This window comes from Vicia villosa, linkage group LG7, assembly GCF_029867415.1.
Source record: "Vicia villosa cultivar HV-30 ecotype Madison, WI linkage group LG7, Vvil1.0, whole genome shotgun sequence".
Taxonomy (NCBI): domain Eukaryota; kingdom Viridiplantae; phylum Streptophyta; class Magnoliopsida; order Fabales; family Fabaceae; genus Vicia; species Vicia villosa.
The window spans coordinates 84,229,946-84,253,576 of NC_081186.1; the positions used below are offsets into that span (position 1 = coordinate 84,229,946).

General features: G+C 30.5%; 1 protein-coding gene across 1 annotated transcript; it reads right to left on the reverse strand.

Moving 5' to 3' along the window:
- Nucleotides 1-416: 416 nt before the first annotated feature.
- LOC131619548 (putative F-box protein At3g25750) lies at nucleotides 417-1,566 on the reverse strand. Its single transcript, XM_058890637.1, has one exon. It carries the CDS (start codon nucleotides 1,545-1,547, stop codon nucleotides 417-419), a length of 1,131 nt encoding a protein of 376 aa, XP_058746620.1. The 5' UTR covers nucleotides 1,548-1,566.
- Nucleotides 1,567-23,631: the final 22,065 nt, after the last annotated feature.

A 23,631-nucleotide genomic window follows, 5' to 3' on the forward strand; every position in this document is an offset into this window, starting at 1 on the left:
GTGCCACGTCAGCCTCCGTTAGTGGAAACTAACGGAAGGGATCAATATTCAGGACGGAAAAGTTTGCGAGGATCATTTTTTGAAAGAAAATTTTAGAGGGACTAAAATTGCAGGGTCGCATATTTATAGGGACCCCTGACATATTTAACCCTTAAAATAGATAGCGCACGATCCTCCTATTTATGCTGACAAAAATAAATATTTGCTTGTTAGGAATTCTCACACTTTGGCCTCTCCTTGGTTCCATGATATGGGGATCATTCACCATCTGTCCTTGATTTATTTTGTTTTGTCCCTTTCCTACAACTGTCATATTTTCCCCTCTCACATGTTTGTCCTTGCTCATAACATATAATTAAAATAATTAAGAAACATAGAAAACCATAAATTACAAGAAAAATGTTAAACTACTATTCTCATTGAAGAGGCAATAAAATCCAAAAAGGAGGGGGCATATGTTTGACAAAAGAATATTCTGGATCCTGATGACAAATACTTCCATCTTTTACATTATATATTTCTACATTGTATGGTTCACAATATTCATGAAATGGCGTATAATGCTTAACCTTGTTAATATAATAGATAGAATCTTGTTTCAAACAACCAGAGAAATAAGAAGCTGATGCAGAAATTGAATCACAGTCTCCCACAAATATAACATTGTCTCCAAGACTCTCAAGTTTTACCAACTGCTTAATCTTTTTTCCTCGAACATCGAATTCCAACATGTACACTTCAAATTTTATCATGCCATTATGATTGCAGTCATCTAAAAATTTCCTTACCAACCACAAATCTCCCTCTAATGACTTCACAAGATAACATTTCAAATCTTTATGAAACCGTATACCAGGAATTGGACTTATCGCCTTTGCGCTATCAGGGTCGTCTAAATAACTAAGATTGAAGGATAATACACCTTTCTGATTAGTCAAACCATATACCATATCTCCATAGAATATGACATCCATAAAGTAAAGATTGAAGTTGAACTTACCTATAGATGTCCAACTGGTTTGTCCCGCTTTTAAAATAGAAAGACGGTTACACTTTGAATAAATTACTGCAACTACGTAATCATTTGGACTTGTTATAGGATCGGCAGAAAGAGTAACCTTGGGCAATTGTTGTACTTCATAATGACGCTCACTACATGTTGTGAGAGGTGGAAGAGTAATAGGAGAAACACTCTTAAAAGAATTAACCATAGTTATGACAATATCCATAGCAAAGTATGCATGGTATTTTCTATCGAATGTTGCAATCCATCCATGACTACATCCACAACAATTATCATAATAAGGAATTGGTAATTGAAATTCATATGTTGTCTTGGTTGAAATGCCATACAAACATAGATTTGCTTTTGGGATCATAAGCATGGGTAAAATACTAGTTCTTAATTGTTGATTTTGATGGTTAAGCTTTACAACTGATAGCCAGTTCTTGCACACAGCACCAAACCAAATATGATCTACCCATTCCAATTTATCTAAAATCAATCCGAGTGCAAGTGCTTCTAAATTTGCCCAATCTGGCTCCATTCCGTTGAATACAAGAACTAACCCTAAGATAATAAATATATGCATCGAGTCAGACTCCAAAAATAATTTAGTAATATGATTCTATGAACGCTATTGCGAGCTTTAAAAATCAAGATAAATACGTAACATGAATATATTGAAAATGACTAAACCTAATTATAAACCTAAATAAAGTGATTAAAACGAATTTATAAAAAGAAAATTGTCTTTTATTAGATTAAAGTTTTAATGAGTTGTACAATAATCATTTGTTATATAAAAGTATGATTTGGTGGTTATTCTGATAAGAGAGTTTTGGGATGGAATGATAATGAGTCTAAATTCAATCGCCATCTACAATGTAAAAAAAACTAAAGATGCTAACACGCAGAAGAAAGATTTCATGATTTGATGAATGGAATATAAAAAGAATTGATAGTAAATGTGATTTACCTCTTCAATGCCTGAATGTTGTTTTTTATCACTGCCACTATACCTGTTTGTTGTGAATTCCTCTAATTTATACTTTTGAGCTTTCAGAATCTCAGTCGAAAAAAAAGAAAGAAATTAAAAGATATCTCCAAATAATATCATATATTTGTATTATTATTTGGTGAATTCTTATTTACCCACCTCAAAAAAGTGGGTAAGATTACCTTTAGTGTAAAATGCATTGAAAACATCAAACAATTGTTCTATATGATAAATAATTAAATACATAAAAATTAAATAGTATCAACTGATTGGTGGAATGTACACTACCCATCTTTTTGTGATGGGTAGAGAAGTTGTCCCCTTATTATTTCCATTTATTCTGATACGTCATATCCGGCTATTTGAATGAATCAAAAAGGACCGCATTAATTACGGAGCATATAAGAATAATCATATTATTTGAATGAAAAAAAAAATAAAAAAGCGAAACAATAGTGATACGGTCGCCACATCATAAATTTATTTGCTTTGAGAATTCTAGCCATCACCCCTAAAATTATCCTTCCCAACCCCAACCCAAGCTATGTTTTTACCATCCATTATACCCTTGCTTAAAATTATCAATTTTCAAAAAATATACGTTTTTATCAGAAATTTGGAGGGTATATCGGAAATTTTAAAAAATATTGGATTTTTAAAAAATTTCATGATTTTATCGGAAATTTCAAAAAAAAATATCGAAAATTTTGAAAAATTTATCGAATTTTTCAAAATTTTCGGTATTTAAAATTTGATATGTACCGGAAATAATATTTCTATATAACATATGTATCGGAAATTTATTCTATCTCTAATATATGTCTATATAATTTGATAATATATGTACTGGAAATTTGAATTCACCTATTTGATATGTCTCTATATAATATATGTGCCGGAAATTTGAAATTTCAGATATACCGGAAATTTCAAATTAACTAAAATTGTCGGTATGATGTATTGGAAATTTCCGGTATTTTTTGTCAAAAAAAAACTATAATACCATAAATTTGAAATTTCGGGTATGTACCAGAAATTTCAAATTTCCGATATAACGAAAATTCTTTGTATTTCAACATTTTTCAACAAGGATAAAATTGGTTTAAAAAAATATGGGAGGTGTCAGGTATAAAAAAAGGGGTGGCAGATTGATTCCTCATTTGCTTTGGAGACAAAGATTCAATCTGATTTTGTCTGAAATTTGAATGTGTAAGGCTATATAATCGATGATCCTAATTGATTATTACCTTGTTTTCAACCTCCTTAGGCATTTGATTGGGGTTTTGACTTTGCCACCCTGCTTTTTACACCATTTTCATCCTTTTGCTCCCTTTTCTTCAAAAGTGCTTAACACTCAAACATTTTATTAATAATAATAATTTTTAAATGATTATTTAGAGCGTTAATCAATTTTTTGTGATTATCAATTTCTAAAAAGTGTACTACCTTAAATATCAAGTATTTTTTTATAATGACTCCCCCTTTCGAGGAATGACAATATTGTTGATTCTTCTCTAGGAATTATGTGATATGAGAGTTGGTTAAAACCACGGGATAGATAGACCCAATACAAACTTATGTTCTTAACCTACTAAGAGATTAACTACTAAGAGATTAACTGGTCATCATAGATCATAAGTGTTGAGACCATCCTCAACGAAAAAATTTCTTTGATCACGACTGTTGATATCTTCCATTAGTGAACATAATTGGATCACAATCATGTGTGGTGCCATGCACATCATGTATACTCAAAGGTATACATCTTACTTTGCACGAATTCAGTAAATACGCAATACGACATCATTAAAGTTGCAAAGCACCCCAACAAAACACATTAGATTTTCACCTTTGATATCCTAATTTTTTTGGGTACCTTTAAATCTTCTTAAATTTTCAAAATGGCTCTAAGTTCCCAAATCTATCATAGTAAAAGAATGTATAAACAAGGCAATTCAATTTCTTCCTATTAAAGCCTTAATTATGTGATTTACCAGATATAAACCTTAGTCCTGTTTTACTCAAGGAAGACCTTTGATTTTATATAATCAAATCTAGGTTTTATTTTCCCTTATTAAATTATAACTTGGGGTTTCATGCAGATATTTTACTTTGTTTTTCATCAAGATACAATCTCAATTTTCCAACTTGGTTTATAATAATATTAGTCATCATCAATGACAACAAACTCAATCTTACAAAAACCTGAAAAACTTTACCCATTCTTCAAAATAAAATTAGTTTCAAAATTGTGTCTCCCTCAATCAATTACAAATCTCTCATTATCAAGATCTGAAATCAAAATAAAGATTGAAGAAGAAAGAATTTCGTCACAACGGTTTTGAACTTTTTCAAAAGTTAGAGGAAGTTTGTTTAACAAAAAATCACAATGTTGATTATGAGATTCCCCAAAGTTGTTTTTGGAAAATGATGATAAAATGTTTTTATAAGTGTTTCATATTAAGCACAAAAATGGATGGAAAAATTAATTAGATTCGAATGAAGAACATTTAATGATTTAAGTCAAATGAGCAAGTGAAGTAGAATAAGAAGGATAAATATTTTCGACCCATTTTCCATCTGATGTGAATCAAGAACAAAGTTTGATTCAAATCAAAGACCCCGTGATTCGAATCATGTGTAAATCATGATTCAAATCTACTCCAACAAAGCCAAATGGAAAATGCTAAAAAAAAAATATCTGATTCGAATCAGGTGTAAAGTCTAATTCGAATCAAATCAAACAAAGATAACCAAAAGACACCTGATTCAAATTAAGTGTGAATTCTGATTCAAATCAAAGTGTTTGAAACCTTTATTTGTCTCTGTTTAATTTGATTCTAGTCAGGATGTGTGCTTATTTCAAATTAAACACATAAAATATCAATTTTTCTTAGTTTTCAAAATACTTTGAGATTTTTCTTTCCACCTAACTTGAATCAATAACACATATGGCTATTATTCCACTAACTCGTGAAATTCACTAAAAGCATCGTGATCAAGCTCAAATATAACAACTGATTTATGCATGATAAAATGAATAAACTAATTGATTCGAATTTGATTTAGAAGTTGTGCAATCATGAAGGAAACTAAATAAATGATAATAAACGAAAGCAAAAGTACAACCGGCAAAATAATCGTATTGGGTGTGCTCCTCTTAAATGTGTTAGGGACATGCAACTACATTCTCCAACCTTTTAATGCTTGGCAAGTTTTCACTTGGAATTGAGTCGAATAGCACAAAAATGCTCATGCTCCCCCTAAAATATTGCACTCAAACCAAAACACAAAACGCATGAAACAATACTAGACTCCATTAAACTTTATCCCCTTTTTGATAACATTAAAAACAAATATATCAAATGATTCTACAAACCAAATAACCAACGACAAACAAATAATTCCATATGAGCTAGATAATTAAGAAGAATTTACAACGACAGAGATCGGATACAAATACAAATATAAACATGTTACATGCCACCAAATGCAAATAGATATGCAACCTCAGCATTCAACAACATACAGTTAAGTGATTAAAACTATTATGTAAAGGAATCTATTAAAAACATAAATAATGCATGAACAAGTATACAAATTCTTAAGTGCACATAATTAACATCACACATTTAATAGATTTAGATGTCAACAAGAGCAATAAAAACTTGCTCTACATGAACGAGTAAAATAAAGAAGGTAATAAGCAAACTAATGAATATATTTGGTAATGTCGAAGTCCACTCCTCTTTTGTCTCTGTCAATAAGCATGTTAGATGCCATAGGTGTTGAGATAATTTTCGAATCTTTCATATTGAACTTCTTTAAAAGCTCTAAGCAGTATTATGTTTGACTTATGAAGGTCCCTTTTTCGGCTTTCTTGAATTGCAACCCTAAGAAATATATCAGCACTCCCATAAGAGACATCTCAAATTCTCCTTGCATCAAACTTGCAAACTCTCGACAAAGAAATTTGTTAGTAGAACCGAAAATAATATCATCTACATATATTTGAACTAAAAGAATATGATTTCCTTGACGTCTTATAAAAAAAGTGTTGTCGACTTTACCACGATTCAATTCTTGTTTAATGAAAAATCCACTCAATCACTCATACCTAGCTCTAGACTCTTTTAAGTTTAAAAAAAGTTAGGATTATCGTGATCTTCAAAATTTGGGGGTTGTGAGAGATACACCTGGGGGTTGTGATCTCCTTGTAGTTTATTCCTTCAGATTGACTATATCCTTTTACCACTAATCTTGCTTTATTTATAGTAATTACGCCATTTTCACCCATCTTGTTTCTAAATACCCATCTAGTGCCAATGAGAATTTTATCAACTGGACACAGAACAACGTCTGAAATGTTGTTCCCTTTAAATGGGATAAGTTCTTCTTGCATAACAAGTAACCATTCCTCGTCAAGTAAGGCATCAGATATCGATTAAGGTTTAATCTAAGAAATGAAAGCATAGTATTTATAGAAATTATTAGCATGGGTTCTGTGAGATATTGGATCGAACTCTAGTATTGTCGAAGGGTAGCTTCTTGGTTCGACAGTTCGACAGAGTTAAGCATGAAGTCGAAGGATTGTTCACATGCTGGTGTCGAAGTGTGCATGCTGTAGTCGAAGATGGGTCTAGCATGTAGATGTCGAAGATGCTAGGGTTGTTAGCATGTTAAATTAGGTTTTAGTGTTTAAACCCTAATTTGTTAAGTTAGCTTGTTTATTAAGTTGGCTTGTGTAATGGGCCTTGCTGAAAAAGCCCATTAGTTAGTATGTTAGGTTTTATTATAAATAGCATACTAGTCTCTCATCATTGCTAAGCTGCAAATCCTAATTTAGGGTGAGAGAGGTTATTTGTTATTCTTGTAAACTTGTAATCTTGTTTTAAGAGAAAGTGAAAGAATAGCAGTTATAACCAATTATTGTGTTCCTCTTCTTCCTTGTCCATTATTCATCCCTTGTTCTATACTTTGTTCTTGGCATTGAATTCACAACAAATTGGTGCGGTGAGCGTGGAGAAGATGCCTTCAACAAAGTATGAGATTGAAAAGTTCAGCGGAGTGAATGATTTCGGTCTGTGGCGCTTGAAGATGAAAGCCCTACTGGTTCAGCAGGGTTGTTTAGAAGCGTTGAAGGGAGAGGCAGCCATGAATGCAGATTTGACGGCAGCGGAGAAGATATTGCCGAGTTGCAAGTTTTTCCACTGTATGCAGTTGATAAAGCTGCATGAAGAAAGCTAGTCTGTTCCTTGACGTTGTAGAGTTAGGTCCAAGGTGGAGATTTGTGAGATATTGGATCGAACTCTAGTATTGTCGAAGGGTAGCTTCTTGGTTCGACAGTTCGACAGAGTTAAGCATGAAGTCGAAGGATTGTTCACATGCTGGTGTCGAAGTGTGCATGCTGTAGTCGAAGATGGGTCTAGCATGTAGATGTCGAAGATGCTAGGGTTGTTAGCATGTTAAATTAGGTTTTAGTGTTTAAACCCTAATTTGTTAAGTTAGCTTGTTTATTAAGTTGGCTTGTGTAATGGGCCTTGCTGAAAAAGCCCATTAGTTAGTATGTTAGGTTTTATTATAAATAGCATACTAGTCTCTCATCATTGCTAAGCTGCAAATCCTAATTTAGGGTGAGAGAGGTTATTTGTTATTCTTGTAAACTTGTAATCTTGTTTTAAGAGAAAGTGAAAGAATAGCAGTTATAACCAATTCTTGTGTTCTTATTCTCTTCCCTAATTCCCTATTATACTTTGTTATTGGTATCGTTTTTCACAACAGGTTCTAGTACTTACACCTCTTTTGATATCTCCTAGAATTTGATCTAACGCATGATCATTGCGATTGTCCAATCTTGAGGCACTTTGTTTGAGGTATATTATTTATCCTATATATAGTGGAATGAGACAAACAATTCAACAATCCAAAATAAGAGAAAACAGACAAATGAAAAACCAAATGCTGAATTTGTCTCAAAATTACAACGACACTGGAGTATACTTGAGCATCCTAGAGGGACGTGTCACACCCTACTACATGGACCTAGGAACACATCTAGGAACAATCCTCCAAAATATCTCAATGATGAGACTAACATTTAATGCGTTTATTTCCAAGGTTACTCATATAGGCTCCCAAATCGTTTCCACTCTAGCAAGTACAAATACGTCATGAAGAATTGAACACGGGATTTTGAAAAACTCCTCGTTGATCCGCTACCACAAGCCTTGGCGGAAATTGTTTTGGGTTTCCCATAGGTCTAATAAGAGATTTTGTCCTACCACCCCCAGTTATACTTGATACCCCCATGATTTTTTGTATTAACCAAAATGTCATTTTTATTATTGACCTCATCTCAAATTACATTTGGACCAAAAAATTACTCTAAAAAAACAGTAAAATTCAAAAAAAAAAATCACAAGCATATTTAATAAATCAAATAGTTTTTGGACTGATACTAAGCAAATTTTTACCGCATTTTAAAAAAATCGGTATGAGTTTTTATCGGAATTTTGAAAATCTGGTAGATCATATCGAATATTCCTATAAAAAACAAATTTAACACTAACAATTTTTTGATTAATCCGGTAAATCTTATATGTTTTGTAGTTTTTCCGATGTATATTTTAGAAAAATCGATATAAAACCATAATTTTTTTTTCAAAAGTCTATGATTTTATATGTCATATTTAAGTAACTCGATATAAAAAATATGATTTTATACGGTATAAAATCATAGATTTTTGGAAAAAAAAAATGATGTTACACCTGTTTTAAAAATATGTGTAAAATCTATGTTTTTGCATCGCTTTTTCTAAAAATTCGGTAGATATTCATGAATTTCTTAAAAATCCAGTAATAACTCATGAAAATCTGATAAAACTTAGAAAATTCCCAAAAATCTGATGTGTTGCACAAAATTTTTGGAAACATAAAATACTTTTTAAAAACGTATAAAATATAAAGGGTATTATGGTAAAAGTATAACTCCAAAAGGTATCATGTATAACCAGGGCTAATCGGACAAAATATCATCTAATATGGACGAAGTCCATTCTTATCCGACCAAAGTGTTGAAGGTATAATATAACCATAACATTGAGCCCAACAATCAATCCTCAATCTAGGTACACTATGCCAAACAGCAGCTTTTACAGCGCTTTTTTTGGGCTATTAGAGCGCTTAAAAGCGCTGCCATAGCCAGAGCTGCCTTAGGTAAAGACAGTGCTTTTTGGTACGCCAAAAGCGCTCTCGTAGCATCCTCTATAGCAACGCTTTTTCCAGAAAAGCGCTCTCGTAGCATCCCCCACAGCAGCACTTTTTCCAGAAAAGCGCTCTCGTAGCATCCCCTACAGCAGCGCTTTTTCTAGAAAAGCGCTCTCGTAGGTTCCCCTATAGCCGCGCATTTATCCAGAAAAGCGCTCTCGTAGCATCCCCTATAGAAGCGCTTTTTCCATAAAGCGCTTTCGTAGGTTGCATTTTTTTATCTTTTATGTTTTTTTTATCTTAGGCAGCGCTTTTAATTAGAAAGCGCTTTCGTAGGTATGCCTTTAAGAGCGTTTTTGAAAGCGCTGTCGTTGCTAAACGCAGTATTTTAAAGTGCAACCTGTAATTTAAGCCTCCCAGTTCGACCTGTAATTTATATTTATTTTCATCCTGTAATATTTTCGACCTGTAATATATTTTCAACCTGTAATATTTTCAACCTATATTTATTTTCGACCTGTAATATTTTCAACCATAGATAGGACATTATATACCAATTATAATCCATTATAATACCATTATAATCCAAAATAAAATATATACACCATTATAGTTTAATTCACATGTTTACAACATATACATATAACTAAATCATCTCTAACAATAACTAAATCATAATATAAGCCCGAAATTCTCAAAATCCGACGAGCGCACGGTCCTGGTCCTGCAAAGTATGAACAGAACAACACGGTTAATTAAATTAACTTTGCTCAAACACAATTAAAGGCTCCAACACAAAGTCATTATCAAAATCCGCCACACAATAATGAGCAAGCAACACAGAACAACCCAATCCCCTCATATAAAATTAAGAGTTCTAATAGTATTTCCTCAATATGAAAACAATACTAAAATTCTATACCACAGCAAAGTTTCAAAACAGACCCCACAACAACATCTATACTTCAAATTTTCCAAGAAAACAAATTGTCATTCAGAAACATCAACAATATTATTAGTAACAATTTCATGTGATTTGCAACTCAATCCACCAATGTAATGTGTCATCAATCCAGTCTCAAATCAAACTATCAGCACAAAGTCATTAATATTAAGCAAAATGAACCAACATCCACCAAAGAAACTCAAACACAAAGTCATTATCAAAATCCGTCACACAGTAATGTATTCATAAAAATTTTCACACAATAATGTATTCATACCTATATGAATAGTCGCTGAATATAAAATTGACACAATTCCTCTTTGATTTCTTCCAACTTAAGTCTCGTGTAAGAAGCAGCATAGAAGTCATCAAAGTACTACATAACAAAAACATAATATGCATGATTTAGTTAAATGTAATAAATTATAAGAAATTATCCTAAGTTATAAATCCATACCGTGATTGGAATCTCTAATTGATTCGTTTGAAGGATTTCTTTCAAAAACCTCAAAACAAAGTATCCGCAATCTGTATTGTTTCGCTGTTGCGGACACTACATAGAAAAACAAATAAGATTTTATAGTTGTCTTGTTTTATCAAGTAGCATAACTATTATAAGCAAAATTATGAAAATTAATGTACCTGCACTTTGATCCAAGTAATGTTGTTTGATTTAGTCCGGGATACCTGTGCGTCTCTTTGACTTTGAAACACTTGTATTGATCTAACAAAAATATAAAAGCATATATTTAGATCAATCTCACAAATAATTAAATATATAAATATACACAAATATTTAGAACGATCTCACTTACCTATCAATCGTTGACTTCATAGCCGGATAATTGGTCCACTCACCATCTACCGAATTCAGAAAATATACCACTTCTTCTATAGGGTTGATAGCAAGCAACAACCGGTGTGCTCTATAAATTAAAACAAAAGTTTATATGAAAATTTTGCTAAGCAAAAGAAACAAAGATTAGATGAACCAAGAATGAAAAACTAACCCTACTGGTCGGGTATTATACGCCCAAAGAAACGGGTTTTCTGTATTGCCGGTGGTCATGAATCTATCGACTAAGTGTTGTCTAACTGAATCCGGTTCCGTAGCAATTGTCTGTCCGCTGCAATGGCGGAAGACACGAAATAGAATTTGTTTGACAATTCAGTCCCGCGCAACACTTTGTCATACAACAATCTTAAATAAAAACATAATAAACATTAGATTATTTTTATTGAAATGTGTAAATAAATTGTTCAACTAATTAAGTAATATATTCATCGGACTATGTAGTTGATCATTGTTGGATATTATCCAAAAAACACTCATATTCCACAACGGGAAGCATGGGGCGCCTTTAACCATCTCTCATATATAAACTATTTCACATAAGATGAGAGGTATGTTCTAATCATAATTTATTTTGCTGTCTTATTACTCGCTCACTAAACAGATATTTGAACCACCTCATCAAAACTCTTTTCCTTCACTTCATCCTGCATTTTTTTATTCCCAAACGGAACATAATAAATTAGAACATGCGTGACGTGCAAATTATTTAATAAATCATAAATAGATAAATATATTAGAAGATAAACAGTAGAATTATTCAAATGTATTTTTAAGAAACAAAGGGATATTATATTCAAGATACACTTCCAGCACAAGACAATGATAGAAATACAAGTGAGACATTACATAATGAAAACTGCTACTGCTACAATTCAAATGAAATAGTGTGTTGGAATAATTGATGTGCTTGGTATGTTACTTTGTAAAACATTCAACAGAATCTGTTTTGATAAACAACTTATTTGGAACTTATATCACAAATGTTTATTAAAATAAATGCTTAAGAATAAATTTCTATAAACTATTTTTTTAACAAAAATAAATTTAAATTTAATTTTTTATATATATGTTATAAATTGTTTTCAAAACTTATTTTGAAGAAGTTATAAAAATAAATTAAAAAATATTTACAAAAGTGTTATAAATTGTTTTGATAAAGTTTCTTAAATAGTACACAAAGTTTATGTCAATAAAAAAATTTAAATTAGTCAATCCAAACACACCATAAATAAATAACTTACTTGATCTCCACATAATAATGATTTCGATTTGATTTTAAGAATTAGAAAATGTTAATTATGCTAAAGGTGTTGATGTACTTGTAGAATATTGAGAGAATGGGTTATAAATCTATAGCCAAAAGCAAAATTTTAAATTATCAAGAAAAACAGATAGATATTTAATTGTTAAAAAGTTTTTCTTCATTTTCTTCCTCAATAAATTATTGAAGCATCATGCTCAAGAAAACAAACCGATAATAAAAATAAAGGTAAGTTTTATTAAAATTCTACAAAGTGTTGAATCAAATGTAGTACACCCAATGTGTAAAATAATTTTAAATTGACACTAAATAGAAATTCAATATACTACTATGTCATCAACGTAATTTTTAAATAAAAGGGTAATTTAATGAAATACTATATTAATTTATTATATCATCAACGTAATTTTAAAATAAAAATATAATTTAATGAAATACAGGTCGTTGATTAATTAACAGTGTAAAATTACTTTAATTTTTGGATATATATTTTTTTCTCATGTTAATATGATTAGGTTAGGAGAATTAGTTGGAGTATTTACAATAAACTTTTCATTTTAGTCATATATATATATATATATAAAGGATGGGTGGAAATAAGTCACGCCAACTAACATGGATCTTCGAACTAACCTACACAGATTCAAATCAGACTAAACTTTTTTAAAATAGAAAAGGCTTAGACTTTTTATTTTATTTTTAAAAAACTAGGCCACAGACCATAAAAAACCTTTAAAACCCATCCGGAGAAGTTGAAACTCAATTGTTTGTTGCCTCTTGTCACATATCAATAGAGATAGAACTATAGTAAAGGTACAGGAGCACGGGAATCAACATATGCAGTACGTATTAGGTATTGGAAAGAAGAAATTAGAAAGTCAATATAATTTGTTTTGTAATGATATTTGAGCACTTTTTACATTATATGTATATATTTTATCGGTATAGTTTGTTAAAAATGTCAAAACTTATGACTTTTTCAAATTCACCACTGTCTACCGAATTTTTTAAAATTTTCAAGAAATTAAATATGTAACGGATTTTTCAAAATATCTGGTATGTATTATAGGTTACCGGAGTTTTATAAAAATTTGGTAATATGCACCAGATTTTAAAAAAAAAAACCGGTATATCATCCATATTTTTGCAGATTCTCATGATTTGTTACGTGCAATTTTGTAAATGTCTGATATTTCATCAAAAAAATTATAAAGTATTTAATATTTTTTGAAAAAATCTGATATTTCTTCATTTAAATGGAAAAATTTGCAAAAAAATCCGACAACTTCATATACTTAAAAAACCGAAAACTTTTAATAAGAACATAACTGAAATAGCAAACCTCATATGGAGTGTCATGTCAAAGTATGAGCGTGTTAATATAAAATCTCAAAGTTAAGCTAGCTATAGAATCTGTAAATTGGATTGATTTCTTGGCCAGCCCAGTGTGTCAAAGTTGGGTTTTATATTTGATTAGAAAAAAAAGAAAGAAAAGACTATTATTAGTGGTGAAATTCTTTATACGCCTCCCTTCCTACCAAATCTATGTGCTCCGCTCAAAATTAAAAAGATATTTTATTCGTATAATAGAATTTAGAACATGTTTATTTCAAATTTTAGAGTGCAAAATAAAATAAAAAATAGAGAAAATATAAATAAGAATAATGCTAACTTGTTTTCTAAAGACCTAAGTTATGAATTAATTAAATAAATAATATTTTAGAAATTATATATTAATTTTAATAAACGTATAAAATTAATTTGTTATTATTTTTTTCAAAACAAAGTTTCTATAAGTAAATTTTTTAATTTGTGCTCTTAAAGTACAAATTAGCATTATCCTATATAAATTATATAAAAATATAAATATATAAAAAATATATTATTAATTTATAAATATCAATAGTAGATATAAATAAATATTAAACTCTAAATCACCTATTTATATCTACTTAATCCAATCCAAGTAATACATACTACTCCCTCCGTATCACAATTCAAGTAATACATACATACAAGTTTATAATTTGAGATTTTTAAATTTTTTAAGATAATAATTAATTATATTAATTTTAATGATAAAATTAATGTTATTTATTAAAATAATTTTATTAATAATAGATAGTAGAGTAGATAAATGAATGAAAACATAAGTTAGGAAAAAATATATATTATTAATATTTTAAAAGGATAAATAATTTAAGATAAAAACAAATAAAAAAAGGATACCTATTATAAAAGAGGGAAATAATAGTTTTTTTAATCACACATTTTTAACTAACTTTTAGTGATATCTAGGATTAATTTCTTTAGATTTTCAATGTAGCTACATTTTTTAGATAGATTATTTTATGAAAAGATTAAGAAAGTGCATAGATTGATGAAAGAAAAGTAGTACAACAAGTAGACTAGTGTAACATGTATGACTACGTCAAAAGTAAAGTTAAGTTGAGTTGTTTTTTCAACTCAAGTGGCATCCTCGTGTGACAAAAGAAGAAAAGTAAGGTTAGAATTTCAAAGGTATAATAAATAATTGAAGGATGACTCAGAAACAAACATATCCTGCTGTCTGTCACCCAACTACGACCCACTCAGAATTAAGCACTTATTAACCAAACAAAAACATTATAGAAAAAATCCAAACACACCACAAAAACGCGTTCAAACTATTTTTGGACTTTTTTCAATTCGACTGCCATGCTATTCTCTCATGTGGTCCCTTCTTCATTGGCTCCTTCCTTTCTTTCTGTACTGTTTTTCTGTTTCACTTTCCAAAATTTATTTATTAAGTTTGAAATATGTATGTGATAGTTCAAATAATATCTTATCTTTCATGTTTACTATTGTAAAAGATTTTTTAGACTTTTTGAGTCCTGTTTGTCAGAAAAAAATACAAAATTCAAAGTAAATTTATTGTTCAGAAGACTTTTATACTATGATTTATTTATTTTTTTAAAATATTAGTTTATATATTTTATATTTTACAATTTTTTTGTCAGTAAATTTATAAAAATGTTTATAGTTACAAGAATTAATAATTGCATTGATTTTTTTCATTTTTTAAATTTTTATTTAAAGATTTGAGGAAGTAGTATAATTAAATAAATATATCATTTTTTAGATCTTATTATTTTATTTTAATTTAATACATATTATATGTAGAATATTTGATTTAAATATTTTGAAATAAAAATTAAAATGAATATTACAAAGATTAATTTTAATATGAATATTTTTTTCAAAATAAAAAAGAAACACTAAGAACCAAATGTAGTATTGGAGTATACTAAATGTAGTATGTATTACTTTAAAAAGTTAGTTAGAACGGTGGTTAGAGGTTATCAGTTAGATTAACTAATTCTTAATTTGTGTAACTAATTACAGTAAGTAAGTTTAGCATAGATTTGTATATCTAGTTTGATATCTCTTGCGGTGAAAATGAGTCCGCTCAATTAATAAAGACTTTCGATTTAGTCTACATCGGTCCAAGTTAGTCACACACAAAAAAAAATAGAAAAGACCTAAAATTTTTATAAGCTTATTTAATTAAAAAGCTAGACCTCATACCATAAACAATATAAATACTTTTTAAGCCTATCATATCAACTTATTTAAACAATATAAATAAATTTGTTATTATTATTATATTTTATATGGTCCTTTGAATTAAAATACAAAAATTATACTTTTAGTTATCTTGAAGAACTAATGAAAAGAGGTTGAAAACATCTTACGAACAATGTCATAAGATATTTTTATAAGTTTTCTTAAACAAATAGTCTCACAAAATTTATTTTACTAAGTTAGCTTATATAAGTAAATGCAAAAATATTTTTAGTATCGTTTATCTTTTAGTTTTTTAGTCTACGTAAACATTAATTGAATTGTTTATTTACGTATGTACAAATTAAATAGGCTTTTAAATAGGTTAATCAGACATTCAAAAAGGTCTGACTTAGGCCTAAAAATAAGCTTATAGCATACTTAGGCTATAATATTTTTTGCAAGTAACTTGGTTGAGCCTATTCACAACCCTAGTTATCTCTCATGTACAAATCAATGAATTCATTCTAATAAACACAAGAAAATCTTGTGAAATTTCTCTCTCCATGCATAGTTCATTCTTTATGGTATCAGAGTCTAATTCGATCCATGACCCTATGGGTTATCGGCCTACCACATATAAAATTCATTGACTACAAGTGGGTATTCAATGTCAAGAAAAATTCAGATGTGACCATAAATAAATACAATGATAGGCTTGTAGAAAAAGGTTACCATAAACAAGAGTTTAATTTCCATGAAATTTTTTCCTCTGACATTCAAATGGGAGATCCAGCAAATTGACATCAATAAAGCTTTTCTAAATGTAGACCTTCAAGAAGAAGTCTACATGCAATAATCACATGAGTTTATCAACACCAATTAAACTCTTGTGTGCAAATTAAATAAGGAAAATTATGGTCTCAAAAGGCTCCAATGACATGGTATGGAAAACTCAGTCAAACTTTAATTCAATTTGCTTTTTCCTCCAACAAATATGAACATTCATTCATTGTCTACAAGCATCAAGATATAACTTTATATGCATTGACGTATGTTGATGATCTCTTCTCAACGTGACTTCTCCTAAGCTTTTTCATGGTATGATCTCAAAGCTTCACAACCAGTTTGCATTAATGAAACTTGACAAATCAAAGTAATTTCTAGGGATTAAGGTACATAATCAACCTAATGGAGCTATGTTGCTAACACATACCAATTATATCAAAGACTTGATGGCCAAGGCAAACATAATTGATGCAAATGGAGTAAGCATGCCAATGTTCATCCATTTTAAATTGAGTAAACATGAAACTGACATCTTAACTGATCCCTCCATATATAGGTCAACAATTGGAACCCTGCATTAATATGTAATTTAAAAAGACCTGATATAGCTTTATAGGTTAATAAAACATGTCAGTTCATGGCTAAACCTTTGGAATCACTTTGGAGCATAATCAAACACATTCTTCGACACCTAAGTGGTATTGCTCATCATGGCTTGCTTGTTTCTCCAACCAATCATTTAAAGAAATTTTCTCTAAGGGACTACAATGATTCAAATTGGGATAGTAATCCTAATGAAGTAATATCGCAATCGCGATGCAACTCAACATGGTCGCAATGACGCGATTTTCTGACACGCTTTTTACAGCTTTAAATCAAAAAATGGAGATCTTTTTTAGGGTTCCGAATGTTAGAGAAAAGTGACAGTCATGAGCTTTTGTGAGCTAATTTGGAGAGCATTGGAGTCATTGGAGAGTTTATTTTCCACTGATTTTGAAAAATACTTCTTATCAACTCATGGTAATTGTTAATTTCATTATGAGTAGTTAAGTTATTTTAGATTATGTATTTAGAGATGAACCTAATTATACTCTGTTGGATCATATGACTGTTTGAGATAATTTAAATTTAACACGGTCGTGACAGAAGCATTATATGATCTATAAATTTCCAATTTTGATATTTCGTCTATATAACCACCTTTTGCTACTCTTTCTACTAAAATTATTCTTACTTTTCTTGCATTATTTTTTATTTTTGTGTCTTATTTGTTGCAGAGCTATGGCACCAAAAAGAAGATGAATTTCTCAAGCTTCCACTTCATCCGCACCACCTACTCAAGATGATTTACTCTTCCCAAACTACAAATTTTGGACACAAGTTAACACCGAAAAGTACCTCAAAATCAAAGATTACAAAGGGGTAAGCGAGATAGCTTTTCATGTTCAAGATTTGGAAGGTTATGAAGAATTAATGGTTATGCTGGAGAAGAATGGATGGACTAGGTTCAATAGCTTGATCAAGGAAACCAACCAATCCACTTGGTTGAAATTTTATGTTAATATGCCTTGGATCTGTTTAAAGACTATATTTCTTATGTATGAGGTAAAATTATTGATTAATATAGCCCTTCTATAATTAATTTTCTACTTCATCTATAACCTCATTCTAAGTGTAGCATTCAAAATATAAGGGGTGTTAGCATCACCGAGAGAATGTGTGAAAGGAGGAAAGAAGAATTTTGTCAACCTGGGGCTGAGTGGGTGATTGTGAATGGGAAACCATTGATGTTGTGTAGTAGACAAATTAGCCTAATACAAAAATCACGGGTCTCCTTTATTGTGAAAACTGCAAAGCTTTGATGGAAATTCTAAATTATGAGACAATTAATGTTGGGTTGTTAATTGTTGAAAATATCAAATACATGGTTGACGCACCATGACGAGCTTGTGGGTATTTTTGAGTTATTAATGAGTTATGAAGGTTAGCTGGAGTTCCTAGTCACCCTGATGATGTGATGGTAAGCTATATGCTGCCAATCAACTGAAGTGCTATGAGAATATCCCCACACATCTAATTAATGAAGATGGCCAACATGAAGTATGTAACACCCTTTTAAACCCCCGCGGAATATTTAATAAGTTCGGAGTAAAACATGTACAAGGGCATTACAACTCCAAATAATCTGAAAACATTCAATCATGCCATGCCTTTGAGGAACATAAAACAACATTATTCAGTATGTTTAACACAGCGGAATAGTTTCAAAATCCGAATAACTCAAAACAATCAATATTCATCACCAAAGAGTCATCGACTCGTAATCCAATCAGAATAATCCAAATAACTGAAAATAAGAGTTCATAAAAATAACTCTAAAACAAATGTTCCCCAATGTTACAAGACCAGAGTATGACACCGACACGACGTAACTAGAAGAACTACTCTACGAGCAATCCTCACCAAAATAAATTATGCTACTCCTCAATCTTAAAAATGTTATAACAAATGTTATAAGTTTATAAACAATAAAACTTCATAAGCATATTATTCACACAATTGCAATATATTCAGATTAACAGCAACATTCATCAATCACAACAATTATATTCAATCACATCACCATGAAATAACACTAGAATTCTTCCAATCATGTTATAACAACATATATGCAAATGCTTTGATACTGCGCATGTGGTACCAATTCATCATGGGATTAACCCATCCAACCGATCTAAACATCACCGAAATACGGCCCTGCCAGCACTAATTCTACGCAATGGGAATTATGCCATCACTAATCCAAAACATCACCGAAATTCAGCCACCAAAATGATTATGAATGCATGCAACATATAACATACTCACCGTCATCACCGATTCGATGAATAATATCATCTCAACACAAATCACTGTTATCATCGCCAATTTAGTACGTACATGCCCCTGCATCATTCAAAAATAAATCAACCTCATTCCAACAATCATCACAGTGACAATACAATCATATCATGATCACATTATCACATTGTTACAATTCACAATACATGAACACCATGTTTAATTTCACCAAGATATTAAATCGTAGTTTTAAAAATATAATCGAGCCTCTGCCCATTTCACCATTTTATCCCATAAATTATTTAATTATCTTCACTGTGCTTGAAACGGCACTTAAAACGGATACACGGTTTGAAAGTTACAATTAAAACAAGTATTTTTTCAAAAACACAACAGCGGTAACCGGTTACCTCAAATAGAGGAACCAGTTACTGCCTGGCGGAGTAACCAAAAATCCTATTCGTAACAGCGGTAACCGGTTACCACAAATGGAGTAACCGGTTACTGCCTCCCAGACAACCCAACAACACAAAATGCAACAGAGCTAATCGGTTACCACACCTCAAGTAACCGGTTACTTCGCAACGAATAGGCCTCCCTCTCCTACATAACATCGGGTAATTGGTTACCACCCTCAGGTAACCGGTTACCACGTACCTGCAACCCAAAAAATCACTTTTGATAGCACTTTTCCATTTTTAACTCAAACCAATTCGTGTCAAAACAATTACCACATCAAAATAGTACCAATTCACATATTATAGCACAATTCTAACATGTTTTAGGAGTCATTTAACATCATACACAATCATCATCATCCAATTTCATCAAAATCACTCAAAACCTAACATACATCTCAATTGAAACAAACAATATACCAATTCAATCCTATTATCTATAAACTAATAAAAGATGATAATCAGAAGAGTCCCCCCTTACCTTAGCCAAAAGTCTTGAATCTTCCTCTTTCTTTTCCTCTGCTCTTCCATGTGTTCTTCGTTCTTCTCCTTTTCTCCTCTTTTGCTTGTACTTTTCCTTCTTTTCCCAAATTCCTTGTTTTATGAAAATTTGAGTTCAACTCAGTAAAAGGCCTAACCATTAACACCTCCCTTTTACTAATCACCACCTTGGGCCATTACTCTATTTTCAAAATTTCTCCAATTAATTCACAAAATTTCCAATTATATCCAAATAATTAATTTAAGTTCTAGTTAAATTAATAAATGGAAAATATGGGGTATTACAAAGTAAACAAGAAGAGCCACATCCATTCTAGCATATGAAAATCTATCAATCTGAAGGAGCCCCACAACAACAATAACAAACACCTAATTGTATGCATAGACTAGAAGAATATGTGTTTGGCATGACAAGTTGGGAAAATGAAATTACACCCAACTTTTTTGTTGAACACCAAAATTTTCACTAACTTATTAGCCTTTACGATGAGCACTGAGATTATATACCGGTCCAGAACTTGCGTGAGCATTTTACCACTGTTGCAAATATGGAGACTTATTTGTCAAAGAAAGATCAAGCCTTAGCTCAAAGAGAGATGAGATGAGGACCACCTGGTCCAGACATAACCAAAGCTTCCAAATAGAATGAATGATCTGAATAACTACTTCAACTCCAACAACATATTGTTGATAAGTTTTTAGTTTTAGTTTCTAATTTCAGTATTTCCATTTTTGTACGACGATCCAAAGAAGAGTAATAGCTAGATCTCAAGAATGATATTGCCTCTCTGTACTTCTCTATGTTGTAAAGTAATGAATATGTTTTCTATTGTAATTTATTTCAGTTATAGTTTTCTATATTACCATTTCCAATATAAAAAAGAAAAGCAAAAGTCACTAGAAAAATAATGAACAAAAGTATTAACATTGAAGTTCCCTTCCAGATTGACATTTGATGAATAAAAGATAAAATGACTACTTGTACTCATCTCCAGATACCTCGAGTAGTAAGGTTTGAGTTAAATATTTCCATTGTTCATCTTTCCATCTTATGAGAGTATCCGCACATTAGTTATTTTCTAAAATTTGATTTTTTTTTTCTATTTGAGTATATTTGTTTGATAAATACACACTGAGGCAGTTGTTTGAGAAAACTCTGAGTTTTTTATGCCAACCAGTATTGAATTGATTTATATTATTTTCTAACCATTTTGAGTCTTAGCTATTCTTTTGGTGACATCGCGTGTTATACAGCCATTTAACTTGAAAGGTTTAATATTTCCACCCTATTTAGAGTTAGGTAGAATAATTTATTTTCCTTGTCTGATGCAAAAGAAAAAGTTTGGGGTTGCTCTTGGAAGTTAGAAACGTTTAAATTTGAGGTTGGGGTACTAGAGAAATTGATCAAAGGAAAGAAAAGTGTGTTTGAATATGACTTTGATTGACTTTGTTAGAAATTTTACAAACTCTTTGTTAAATGCTGATGTATGTTGATTGTGTGATTACATTGTCAAATTGAGCGAATAAAGGTGAGATGAGAGATAAGTTAAGTATTTGTGTTGTGCGAAAAACTTTTCGCAGTTAATTGCAATGAAGCATGGAACTTGTGTGTTGATCAAAAAATTAAAGCTGATGTTCATTGGTAAGGGTAAGCATTTTATTTCTGATGAAATTTTGACTATGAAGATAGTTTACTTGAGGACAATAAAAAAAAGTAAGTTTGGGATTGTGATGGGACTCGGTCATTACGTAATATTTGCGAGAAATTTCAAAGAAATTAGTATAATTATGATTGACACACACAAATTTGTTTTCCAATCATTCACTTTCAAATACAACTTTAGAAAACTTCTTTGGAAAAAGAAAAATAGTGTTAAACTTGCATAATTGATTATGGACATGAATTTAATTGATTATGAAGTATTTCTTACCCTATATTCATTTATGGACGTGGTATAATCAATGACGAGGTGTATCTCATTGACTAATCGATTATGGCCATGGATTACACATAATCAATTATGGTGTGGATTTGAATAAAACTTTTCTAAAATTCCTTAGCTTATTCGATTATAGACGTGACATAATGAATTATGGACCGATTTAGGGCTTTTCCCATTGTTTTTTTTTTTTGTGAATCCTTATGACTGCTCAATCATATAAAGAGCATTAGTGATCATTTTGGAACTCACAAGAAATGTGAAAAAACCATTAAAAAAGTTTTTTTTCTATTTTCTCACTCTATTTTATAAAATTTACACATTTCATATATATTTTAGCATCGATAGAGAAACTACTATCTAGAATCTAATTTTAATCGATGTTGTTATTTTTATCTTATTGTCAAACCAGTAAAGTCTTATTTTCTTAAACTTGTAAGCTACAAAAGTTGCAAGTTTAACGATTGATAAAAGCTTGGTAAATATTGCAAGTTGTGTAACTCTATAGTGCAATCTAAGAGGGGTGAATTATATTTGAATAGTTTTTCTTGCTTTATTAAGAATTCTTAATTTCTAACTTTAAACAATTAACTTTGGTTTTCTATGGTTCTTAGAGAGAATACTGCATAAAATAAATTACATAAAATAAATCGAAGAAAATAAGTGACACAATGATTTATACTAGTTCCCCTTTTTTAACTTAATGGAACATCCATACCCTCCGCATCTTAAATAATGTTCCACTATGTTATATCTTTGTACAAGTCTCACATCAAGACCTCTCTTACAATCTTCTAACATAAACACCAAACACTATGGTGGACTTTGAATCACTCTAATTCAAATTACCTTTTTTACAAACACCAAAATCTATGATGGACTTTGAATTACACCAATTCAAAGAGCCTTTTACAACAAACAACTTATCACCACAAACTTGGTGATTATGTTACAACATACTTTTTGAATAATCTTAAGTATTTGAACTTGAATGAATTCTAAAATGAAAATTGCCGTTTCAATGTTACAACTCAATAATACATAAATCTCAAGTACTCATAATATGCTTATGAAACTTGTGTATGATTTGAAGGTATGCACAAAGTTTCAACATTTTCAAAATGAATTAACACTTGATGATTTGTTTGAATTTATATGAAGATTAGTTTTTGTTAGAAAGGGGTGTTCTTTGTTTCTGTTATATGCATGCTTATACATCGTGAAACATTACTATAAAAAGATACACAACTTTAGAAACAAACCATGAAGCATTGCAATGTTTTCTAAACA